The following is a 12559-nucleotide window of genomic DNA, read 5'->3' as shown; positions in this document are numbered from 1 at the left end:
GCGTCGTAGTGCAAAAATAATAAAATTTTCGTTCCCTTTTATGAAACCCCAAAGTAATATACAAAAAACACAATGTAAAAAAGAAAAAAACAACAAAAAAAACTTTAGGGGTGTATCTCCTAAACCGTGCATGGTAGCGAAAAATAATCAAATTTTCGTTCCCCTTAAGAAGCCCTTAATTAAGATTTAGAAACGTAAAAAAGAAAAAGAAAAAAATCTATATATAGGGCTGTATCTCCTAAACCGTGCGTCGTAGCGCAAAAATAATTAAATTTTCGTTCCCCTTTACGGAACCCCAAAGTAATATACAAAAAACACAATGTAAAAAAGAAAAAAAGAAAAAAACAATAAAAAAAAACTTTATAGGGCTGTATCTCCTAAACCGTGCGTCGTAGCGCAAAAATAATCAAATTTTCTTTCCTATTTATTCAACCCTTAATTTATATTTAAATAAAAAACGCTTTCACTAAACTGCTGTAACTCGGAAACTTAGAATCCACAAAGGGGACTTTACTAAATTATGACACATATTAAAGCCTGACCTAATATATGATCATTGTCAAGAGGGCGCTGTTCATTCTCATGTATAGGGTGACAGTTCAGTATAGTATGAAAAAATATTGTATTTAATGAACATCATCATCAATGTAATTAATGTTGCTTGCCACGCTTAAACATAACAAAAATCACAATAAATTGCGTCTTAAAATAAACTTAAAAAGTCTACTAAAAATCGAAACAAAAGTAATTTTTAAGTCGCTGTTGTGACATTCTCAATCAAAAGGTAGGTACCACTTTGTCGTTTACCATAAAGACGAAATTTGATTATATCTTTATACAAATAACCTGTCAGAGAAAGTGGTACCTTTTGATTAGGAACGTCACAAATGTTGGTCAGTATGAGGAGTGCAGCCTACAGTTTATTTTTAATTATATTTATATACCTACTACGGTAAGATTGATAAGACAATGTAATTATGCCTCCGAATGAAATAAATACACTGTATCGCAAAACTAAGTGGCGAGACAGCTCATAATGCCATCTCTTGGTTGGTCTTAACAAGGGTAAAGGAGATAGTATTAAGATCTCAGTCGCCAGCTGATATTGCGGCAAGTATAATAAGCACCCCACCCGCGTAGGTACCCTTCCCCGCGCACGCCCTTCTTGCTCAATTGAGTTTTATTTTGCCAGATAGTAAAAAAACCGTGGATCAAAATGACCCAAATTATGAATGATGTCTCAATGTGGTATTATAATATTGTAGACGTAAACTTAATAATATGAATTTTTTTTTGTGGCAGATACAGGGTGTTAATTAGAAAAAAAATTTTTTTAAATAAAAGCGGTGGATGAATTTGACACAGATTTGTTTGAATAACATATAACAATGTTCTGTAAAGTACAACACTTCACTTACCGACTCTAATATTTTTTTAGGCGTTTTAGGATCAATATTAGGTATTTATTAAATGCCATTATAGCCGTGGATGAAAATGACACAAAATGCGTGTGTACGTCGGAAGCCACTTTGCCTTTACAGGGAAACAAAGAATTTCGTCTCGAATATTTTTTTTACAGAATGCTGATTGAAAAAAGAAATACCTAAATTTCTACCTAAGCAAATACCTAGGATGACACAAAATATTATTTTTAGGTTTAGTATATGGTCTGGAAACTATATATAAAAAATAAGCAACATTAATATTCTTATAACCTCAGAAGTTATTGTTACAGGTCTATAAGTATTGTTTGTCATTTGCAATAACCTACCTAGGTGACCGACTTTGAAAGAAAGTAGGTAAACAATAACTAAGTAAGTATTTATAATATGATTAGGTTACACATACCTCTACTCAGGTCTAGTGAGGTGATTTTTCCTTGAAGTACTATATGGTTGGCGGACATCTCGGTGCGTATGTCCCAGAACCGTATCGTCTTGTCGAAGTGGCCCGAAATGATCGTGGAGCCGGCGCTGTCCGAGGTGACCAGGTCGTTGCACGACGATCCCGCGAACTTTGTTTCTGTACCTGTATAATTATAGCCCAGTTCAAGTATGACAAGTTGCTAAAGCAAAAATAATCTCCAGTACACTGGGCAGACTTGATTCTAGGGCTAGGGGAGACATGGTCCTCTAAATAAATATTAAGTTTTAAATAGGTCTAAAATAGCAATTCTAATTCTACGACGACGATTTGTCGGCAATTAATTATGGTTTAATAATTTAGGTGACGAAGTCTCCTAGGATCAAGTTTCCCCAGTCTCTCCTACTGATAGGATGTTTCTACTATCGTTCAACGGTGTTATGCGTCACTCTCGCACATATACGTACATACTTGTTAGAACGCGATGGCTATAATGACAGACGAAAAAAGCGAGACCATCTTAGACCCTCAGGAAATGGTACTCGTATTCGTTGAACTCGCTGAACTAGCGGAAACCCCGACGCAGAAGGGGGCATCGATTGATACTCAATTCATCCATCCCTCAGAATCCTCAGATAGGTATCTAATGGACTTCTTTATTGTTCAAACATTTTTATCCATACCTACACCTAATCTAAAATGGATATTTCAGATTATTTATATTACACTTAATATATAAATATGCACTGAACACTTTAAAAAAAACTTAGCACTCACACCTGGTAAAAGTAAGTAGGTAAAACATATTTAAAAATCTTGATACTAACTTTGACTGCTGTCTTTAGGCAGGCATCTAGAACCTTGGAATATTCGTATAGATTAATAGAAAACTAGCATAAGTAGATTACCAATTTAATCGACTAACGACTACCTACTTATAGTAATATGTACCTAACTGTAGTATAATTAATAACATTACACTATATACCTATACTCATACTACATTATAACAACGTAATTAAATTCGCAACATTTATCTGTGATGTACACTGAGCTGCAAAATTGCATGGACACGTTATGAATAGAATTCATTTATAAAGTGGCCATGCACTTTTGCAGCTGGGTGTACCTGGGTACGCGAATTTTATGTTAAGGTCGAAAGCTGTATAAAGTGTGATGATAATTTAGATTTTAGCAGTTATACATTTCTTTATGGTAGACTACATAAAATACTCAATTGCTCATTATGATTTATGTTGATAATTGCTTATACAGGATGTGTATAATTGAATGGCCTGATTAAATAATAAAAGAAATGTTCTAGACTGACTATAAAGTTGTAGAGATAGTGCGTCTAATCCCTCGTAGTAGAAATAATGCAAGCGGAAGGTAGCGGCGGATCAGTAGCTATGAAGTATTAAACATTTTTATTGCCAGTATGAGCACCAGTATAATATAACAACTAGTTACAACAGCCCGGGTAACGAGGATTGTACTAATTGAATACCTGCTCGTTTATATCGGGATTGGTTTTATTACGTAACTTTTTAGACAAAACGCTATTACAATAAAGTTACGCTCGTATTTTATGGGTCATACATATTTTTTTGCTATTTTTTTCCATTTTTTTCTTTAATATATATATATATATATATATATATATTAAAGAAAAAAATGGAAAAAAATACATACATATGTATATATATATATGTATATATATATATATTAAAGAAAAAAATGGAAAAAAATAGCAAAAAAATATGTATGACCCGTATATATATTTTATTTCTTACGAGTAAGGATGTCACATTCTAATAATAGGAGTTAAAAAGATGCTTCCACCTGTAAATTTTTATTTTTTTATTTTGAATGTAATTATTGTGTTTATAACGCTAATTTTATTTTAATTGTTTTTTTTTTTTTAATTTTTAATGTAATTCTAAAAACGACATGTAATATGAATATACAAATATGAAATATATGAAATATAATAAGTTACGTGCTTTCATGAAACGAGCCCATGGTTTTAATTAAACTTTTCGCATGAAACATAAATAGTTACCTTAAGTATCATAAATACCGTGGTATTATGCAAATATATCTCAAGATTAGTTCTACAATGCCAAGGTAGAAAGTTGTATGTGCTTAAGACTTTCATAATTTCACCATAAAAGAAGGAATGTAAAGCATGTCCTGAGCGCTTAAATGCAAGTAACGCGGCGGCGGCGCACACTCGTGCGCGTAGACTAATTCGTAAAAACATTTCAGTTCGTTAATTAGCGTAATATATTTAATGCAAGTTAAGGTATATTCGGGTAATTCCGACTACTTCAAATTGTTGGCTAATTTCAAAAATCATCATCATATAACAGTAAATTTTAGGAATGAATATTATATGAATTATGAAACCCGATTACGGACTTGGTGTGTTAAATTCTTATAAGTTCAAAATAAGATACCTAGCTTAACTTAGCCTAATCAAAATACTGACACATTTTACTCCTTAGGTCCCATATCTTGAGTGTCCGGTCGTGGCTGCCGGTGATCACTTTGGTGGGCTCTCCCAGGAACTTCGCGGCCATCACTTTGGCGCTGTGACCCGTTAGTGTATGCTGCGGACAAAAAAATAAAAATAAATAAACTTTCTGATTAGTAGTGAAAGTGTCTTAAAATTCTTTGGATACATATGCAACTTCAAACAAAATGTTATTGGGAACATTGTTTTGTTTCATTATGCCTTATTGGTGACTGAAAATGTAGGCTTATAGCTTTATCCATAAAGTAGTTAAAAGGGGTCGAAAATGCCCAGAAAGGCTTCGAGAAAAGAGGGTACGGCTATGCCTGTTTTGTTTATTTTGCTCGACATAGCGGGGGCACTACTGTGCCCTCAGATCTGGATAGTTACCGTGATAGTTGTACAATAATTATTATTCATAATTCTTGATTGTTTAAAAGTGTAACTGAATCTTGTTTTATTGGTTTTTGCAAAATACAGCCGTGTAGTTAAAGTGTTAAACCAACGGAAAACGTAGCAATTATTAAGTTTACTTACACCTAGTAATATTTCACAGGATGTTGTGTTCCAGGTTGTTAGCCCGGTAAATCCATTACGACTACTTGGAAAATCAGATTATTATATTCAATTACATGACAAATCATTGAGATCAAGCTAGATTGGCATATTTCCTAGGATGGAATATCGTAACAGGTAGGTAGTCAATTAGCCTACTGGTTGATGTGGCGATTTGCGTCCAGCGCGGCTCCCGGGGCTACGACGGACGATTATTGTCCTCTGTTTACGGCTCGTTATCTTCGCACTGACCTAACTCACTGAGACCGAGAGCCGCACCGTGGGGTATCAGTTTTCAATACAAGAAGGCCACGGCCGTTTATAACAGCTGTGCCGAATCGAATAAAACGCTGCGTGGCGTTGATTTGCATCTTAATCGATTGTTAATTAGTGCTACTTAAGACTGTTAACTCGACAGTATTTCCCACATAAAAGGGCACTAAATGTTGATTTACAGTACTCCCCTTACTAACTAAACTATTTTTGCTGGTCTGATGTCTCCCACCACGTCACTCATACTGCCTGTACGATGTACGGCAGAAAAACATATCTACTCAAAATTATGTATTTAAACAATGTTAAGTACATTTAATGGAAAACTTTTTTCTTGTATACGCATCAAGACGTATCGTAGGCGCCCTTAACTTTAACCTTTTGTTTAAAATTAATAACAGCATAATAATTGACCAGTAAGAATCGCACGTGGTAGAATATTTACAACGTCACTGTTTATACAGCATGACAGCTCTGTAGTTAAACATGCCTGACACGCTTGAAATGTCTCCATAAATCTGTGGTAATGCGCGAGCGGGCGTTTGACCCGCTCTCGCCGTTCTTAATTGCAGACAAAACACTCGGTTATCGGGCGGCGCGTTCAACAAGTTTCATTCCGTTTATGTGGAGTAAATACTAACATAAACAAAGAGCGCGGTCGCATAACGCAGCGGAACAGCGGTCTGCACTCGCCGCTGCAACGCTATTGCCGAGCGCATGTTAAAATATCGCTGGAACGAAGAAACTTGCGTATTTACGCACGCCCATAGGTAAAAACCTTAGCTAACGCTCCTCTGAATGTGTGTGATATGATCGAATAGACGTTTCATTTTTGAAATTTGTAATATAACGTGTGGTTTCCAAACTCAAACCAACCTACCGCTTACCGTGGGACTTAGTCAATTTGTGTAAGAATGTTCCCTATAATATTTATTATTTTTTATTAACTAATTGTTTGCTTGTCTTTGAAGTCTGATTATAAGTCTTATGATTCTATTATCACGGTAAAATTTAATAATTATCACTTTCGAGTAACTGTCTTCGTACGAGGGTGGATTGAAATTCTGATTTTTTAAATATTTTTTATTACTATGTAGTCTTCGCCGAGCTCAATGCACGAGTTACATTAGAGTTCTAAAGTCATTACACCATTTTTGAAGATGTTTTCCTCCAAGCCTTCAAAATACATGGCCAAACCGTCCACCTCAACCTGGACCTCGACGTCATGTGAAAATTTCTTACCTCATGTTTTTTAATAGTAGGGAACATGTGGTAGTCCGATGGAGTAGGAGTCGGGTGAATGGTGCAATATCTAAAAGCCACAGAGTTATGAATATCGGCCATCGATTTTTGTGAAGTCTGAACGCGTGCATAATCCTAGTGAAACAGAACTTCCTTTGTCAATAGTCCAGGACGCGAGGATTGAAGGTAAAAAAAAACCGGACAAGTGCGAGCCGGACTCGTCCACCGAGGGTTCCGTACTTTTTAGTATTTGTTGTTATAGCGGCAACAGAAATACATCATCTGTGAAAATTTTAAATGTCTAGCTATCACGGTTGATGAGATACAGCCTGGTGACAGACAGACGGACAGAGGAGTCTGAGTAATAATATTACCCTTTTAATAGTTTTACCCTTTGGGTACAGAACCCTAAAAACCTTCAATTCTCGCGTAAACGGCGTAAGAGTTTGGAAAAATAGTCTGAGTTTATAATGAAGTCCTTCTCAGGATAGTCAACCACTATTACTGGTTTTGCATCCCAAAAAACTGACGCCCTGAAGTTATTGGCCAACAAAATCGCCATGCCTTTTTTTAAAGGCGGAGATACAGACAGGTATATGGGCAGGAAGAAGAGAGATACAGCATGAACCCACTCCTTCAATTACTGTTTGGCCTCTGGCGTGTAGTAGTGGAATCACGTCTCTTCCACAGTTACAAATTTTATCAAAAAGCATTGAGGATCCGCTTCATACAAGTCTAGGTAATGAAGATATTAACACGTAACTTTAGATAGGTTTAATTTTTTTTTAATAATGACGCCTACTGAAAATTCGCAGGATGACAGCTAAATAATGACAGTTGAAAATGGCAGAAGAATGTTTAAAAAATCTTTTTTAATACAGTTGCTCAAAAAGTGCTACTTTTCGTGGCTGTTTAGCGTGCGGAAAGTTGGTTTTCGCGAACTAGTGCTTTTTACTTTTCCAATTTTTTTAAATTTATACTTGTTCCAATTCATGACTACTTATTGATGAGTGTTAATATTAGTTTCCTTTAAACGTCGTAATCAACATAAAAACCTACTGTTAATGTAAGAATACGAAAACAGCATATTTCATATGTTATTACTTACCTCTTCATAATTATAAGTATTATAACACGTTTATTTTTTAATGTTGAAAAACCGTTCTTAATAAGTTGTCTGAATGGAACGGAACACCTGTCAAAGAAGAGGCGTTTTTTCTTACTGCAAGAATGTTTTAAGTTTCCAAAGGCAACATTCTTACAAATATTTCCAAGAGAAAAAAATTAAACACCCATCAATAAATCTAACCGAAAATCAAGCTTTACGGTTGACTAATTCAATCAAGACACCTTAGATATATTAAAAAATTATATAATTTATTATGCTTATGTGTTTTTTTTTGCAAACTGTACACACACACACACGCAAGAAGGGCTTTAGTAAAGTTTTTTACCTATAGCGATTTATTTACCAAGAATTTTCCGATGACTTGAAATTTTAATTAACAACGATTGATTTTTATTTTTATTCAATGTAGATCTTTTCCTATTATCCATGTAGATCTTGTACAATGTAGATCTTTTCCTATTTCCTATCCATACTAATATTATAAATGCGAAAGTCTGTCTGTCTGTCTGTCTGTCTGTGTGTTCCCTCTTCACGCTTAAACCGCTGAATCAGTTTAGATGAAATTTGGTATACAGAAGGACATAGGATACTTTTTATCCCAGAATTCACCCCTCAAGGGGGTGAAAAGGGGGGTGGAAATTTGTATGGGGAATCAATAACCGCTGAACCGATTTAGATGAAACTTGGTATGGGGATAGTTTGAGCTGTGGGAAAGGATATAGAATAACTTTTATCCACGAAATCATCCCTTAAGGGTGTAAAAAATGGGGTGGAAATGTATAGTGTGGACCAATTTGGGGGTAGAAAAAGAATGGATTAAAAAGCAGATAAGAATTAAGGTACCCAAATTACTAATTCCACGCAGATGAAGTCGCGGGCAAAAGCTAGTATTTAATAAGACGTGATTCCATACCTACAATTTAATGCACATATTCAACCATGATGTCGTAACACTGTAACGTTTCCCACTCGCGAGACTGCGGCCTGTGCGACGTCCATTGACTGCGGTCTAACCGACATTGCACCTGAGATGCTCTCAGTGACACCGGTGGTTACTGCGATAAGCGACCACACTGCTCAAAGGTTCGAGTAAGAGGCCGGTGTCGATTTTAGTCGCAAAAATGTAAAATTGATAGATTTAGTCCGTGAAATTTTACACCTTTTGTTACCTAATTGAAATAACAAGTACTGGTTTCTATTAGCACGTCTTCTTATCTTTCCTTTTATCAGATCAATTTTTTGAAAACAGACTCACTAAATTAGTAATGTTTGCTTTTCTAATGGACGTTTAGGTAAACGCGCGTAAAGCACTGATTTTGTCGCTCTTATTTGTAAATTTCGTAAAGTTTGGACTGCTAAACATGATAATTTTGTATTACACATATCCTGTACTTGACGTTTATCAGATTACATTTTTCATAGTTTTATTTATAATATTGAATTTGACTTTGACTTTGACTATAAATTTACTAAATTATTTAATATCCTGACATACTATATGAATATTCACTTTCCGTTCAAAAAGATTAGGCATAAAAAACGTACCATGGTCAACTGACGATTTGAAGGAGTTAGTTCGTGAACACAACGACCTACACGAAATAAGACGCCAGTATCCCAACAAGCCCATATTGACTGACTGTATTGAGCACTACTCTTCCTTAATTAAGTCCACAACGTTACAGGCTCGTCGGGCTCATACTGAGAGTAGGTTGGCTTCCAGCAGCAATAAAGCCAAAGAAATATGGAAGGTTGTTAATGAGGAGGTAGGTAAAAAAGTAAGATCGAACCACATCTGTCTTCGCGATCCAAACACCAATATAGAAGTGAAAAGTAGCGAGTTACCAGACACTTTTAACACACAATTTCTGGGCATAGGGTGCAAACATGCAATACGAAACGATATATATATATATATATTTATGAAATAGGAGGCAAACGAGCAGACGGATCACCTGATGGTAAGCGATTACCGCCGCCCATGGACACCCGCAACACCAGAGGGGTTGTAAGTGCGTTGCCGGCCTTTAAGATGGGAGTACGCTCTTTTCTTGAAGGTTTGAAGGTCATATCGGTCCGGAAATACCGCAGGCGGCAGTTCATTCCACAGTTTAGCTGTGCGAGGCAGGAAGTTTCTAGAGAAACGCACAGTTTAGGACTGCCAACCATCTAAGTGGTGAGGATGGTAATGTTGTCGCGTAGGGCGATGGCGAAAAGAAGTGGCAGGGATTAATCCGAACAATTCTTCGGAGTACTCCCCGTTATATACGCGATAGAAAATGCAGAGCGAGGCCACATCTCTACGCAGCGCCAAGGAGTCAAGCCGTTCCGAAATACGCTGGCAGTCGACAATTCGAGTCGCTCTATTCAGCAATATATTCAGCAATCCACTCACTATCTTAAGAGGCACATAGATACATCCGATGTACCCATACCCACTTACACTCTGCCATTCGTCACCCGTGATTTGCTGACCAGGACCTTGCAAAAAATGTTAAAAAAAGGCGAGACTGTCGATGCGTTTGACATTTCGCCAAAAATTATTTTATGTTTGTGGCCTGTTATTGGTGACATACTTATCATTCTCATAAATATTATTTTTGAAACTGGTACGTATCCCGACGTGCTGAAAAACACAAGGGTGTGCCCAGTCTTCAAGGGCAAGGGTGACAGATGTGACGTCAATAACTATAGGCCTATTACAATAGTGCCCACCATTTCTCAAATGGTAGAATCTGTCCTATCGTCTCACCTTATGAGTCATTTAGAATCGAATAACCTGTTTACGGAAAGCCAATACGCTTACCGACAGAATAAGTCGACAACCACCGCGACGTACAGGATTTTCGATTATATCATGACGATAAGGATAAGATTGCCGCAATACTGTGCGACCTGTCAAAGGCATTTGACGTCATTAGCCATGAATTACTACTTAATAAATTGAAAATATATGGAATCGAAAGTACTGCCCATGAACTATTTACCTCATTCTTGTCAGACCGAAAACAAGTCGTGAAATTACCTACTGACGGCAGGACAGTACAATCCGATGTAGGCCATATAAATATTGGTATTCCCCAAGGTTCGTCCCTCGGGAATACCCTGTTTTTGTTATTTGTTAACGACCTGCCATCGAACATTGGAGCTGGCTTGTCTGTATTGTTTGCGGATGACACGACTGTATTAGTTGGTGCCAGCTCTTATGACCAGCTGGCCTTAAAAATCCATGAGGCTTGTGACCAATTGCAGGCGTGGTTCTCAGCAAATGGTCTATTACTTAATTATTCGAAATCCAATGTTATGTTGTTTTCTGGACGAAAGGTTCAACTGCCACCGTGCATGGCTAACTTTCCGATGCCCATGTGCGAAGAGAGTAAGTTCTTCGGATTCCTGATTGACAACATTGGAAGTGCCATGTAGACAACCTTTGCGATCGGTTGGATGGTGCGTCGTTTGCGTTGACGAAACTAAAGCCACTAATCTCCGCAGAAGCCCTAAAGCAGGTGTACTTTGCGCATTTCCACTCTATCATGGCATACGGCTCACTGCTCTGGGGTAATTCAACGGATGCAAAAAGAGTCCTAATAATGCAGAAACGCGCGATACACTTGCCGGGGTAAAGCACAGGCATCCTTGCAAAGAGCTCTTTAGTTCTCAACGTATAATGACGCACTACTCACAATACTTGTTCGATCTATTGCTATATGTAAGACACAATATATCTCAATTTGCTACAGTTAACTTTCCGGGCAAACTGCTTTGAGCTACAGGGCGTCTGAGAACCCCCCGCATGAAGTCCCCGTCGCATGGTACTTTCAAGGAAGAACCCTCGAGTCATTGGCCCAACTTACTACGAACAACTACCTGCTGACCTGAAATGAGCCGTGTGACGAAGCATTAAAGCGCAAATTGAGAAACCTTTTGTTGGATAACCCTCTGTACTCTATAAGTGACTTCATGGAATTGAATTTGTAATGATATATGTAATTTGAATTTTATTTATGATACAAATGATTTATTGTATTTTAAAAATGACATTTACTCCTTTTGTGATATTTTATTTTGTTTGACATTTAATGATGATTCTAAATTGCTAAGATTGACATCAATTTTTGACATGTTTTTGTTTATACATACTTATATGACGATCCTTATTGGGAGAGAAATATATTTTAATTTATTTTGTATTTTTTAGTATGTAATGTTTGACGATCATGATAAGATACGCATAATTTTGACATTGATGCAAATTTATAGTGTAATTTTTATCCTGAAATAAATAAATCTAAATCTATATATCTTAATTTAACGATGTTTTGTTGAATTCTTTTTCATACCTACAGAACACTAGAAATATGTTACATCCGTTACATTAAAAAAATAGCTACTTATTATAAATTATTCTCAATTCGCTATACTAGCGGCCTGTAAAATGACTGGGCTATACGTTTTCTCTTAGCTAGTATTTATCAAGTTTCTTTAAACTATGTATCTTGTGTTTGACTAAATTCGTAGGAAAGGATTCATAAGTGAGTGAGGATTATATGGAGTTTAAGGCGTATTCGCAGTCATGCGCGTGTCTATAGTTCATCCCATCTGCTCGCGGGATGGTTGTCGTAGTAAATAAGTTATACCTCATCATAGCCAAGAGGTGATTAAACTATAACTGTTATTATTCATTATGCAGTACAGGCTGGCGGAAGAGACGAGGCGTTTATTAACAGGTGTAAATAGTAGGTAAACAGTCTAAGAAATTAGTGGCAATGATAAAACTGCGACATCAAGATTAGACCCTTTCAAGTTGCCTGAGGAACACAAAACCGGAGCGGCATCTTAACTTGTCTAAGTTAATTTGTCAGGTAGAAAGGAAACGACATGCAAGGTAAATGTACCGAACTGGTTCGATAAGTAACGCGGGGACATTATGTTTTACAAATACCATTTTTTATCTCGCACTGATCTTTTGGCTAGTGGCACCG

The 12559-nt window shown here is 36.6% G+C and overlaps 1 protein-coding gene across 3 annotated transcripts in view; it reads right to left on the bottom strand.

The window, feature by feature from the left end:
* LOC134750903 (autophagy-related protein 16-1) overlaps positions 1-12559 on the bottom strand; it is a 348791-nt gene that overhangs the window by 84043 nt on the left and 252189 nt on the right. For all 3 annotated transcript variants that reach the window (XM_063686145.1, XM_063686162.1, XM_063686153.1), the window contains 2 exons: positions 4355-4475; positions 1849-2028 (listed from right to left, as the gene is read on the bottom strand). In XM_063686145.1, the coding sequence (XP_063542215.1) occupies positions 1849-2028; positions 4355-4475 (301 nt within the window). The remainder of the gene's footprint in view (positions 1-1848; positions 2029-4354; positions 4476-12559) is intronic.

Source organism: Cydia strobilella, chromosome 2 (genome assembly GCF_947568885.1).
Source record: "Cydia strobilella chromosome 2, ilCydStro3.1, whole genome shotgun sequence".
In the NCBI taxonomy this organism is placed as follows: Eukaryota; Metazoa; Arthropoda; class Insecta; order Lepidoptera; family Tortricidae; genus Cydia; species Cydia strobilella.
Note: the sequence above shows the minus strand (reverse complement) of the source record. Positions and strands in the feature narration are given on the sequence as shown.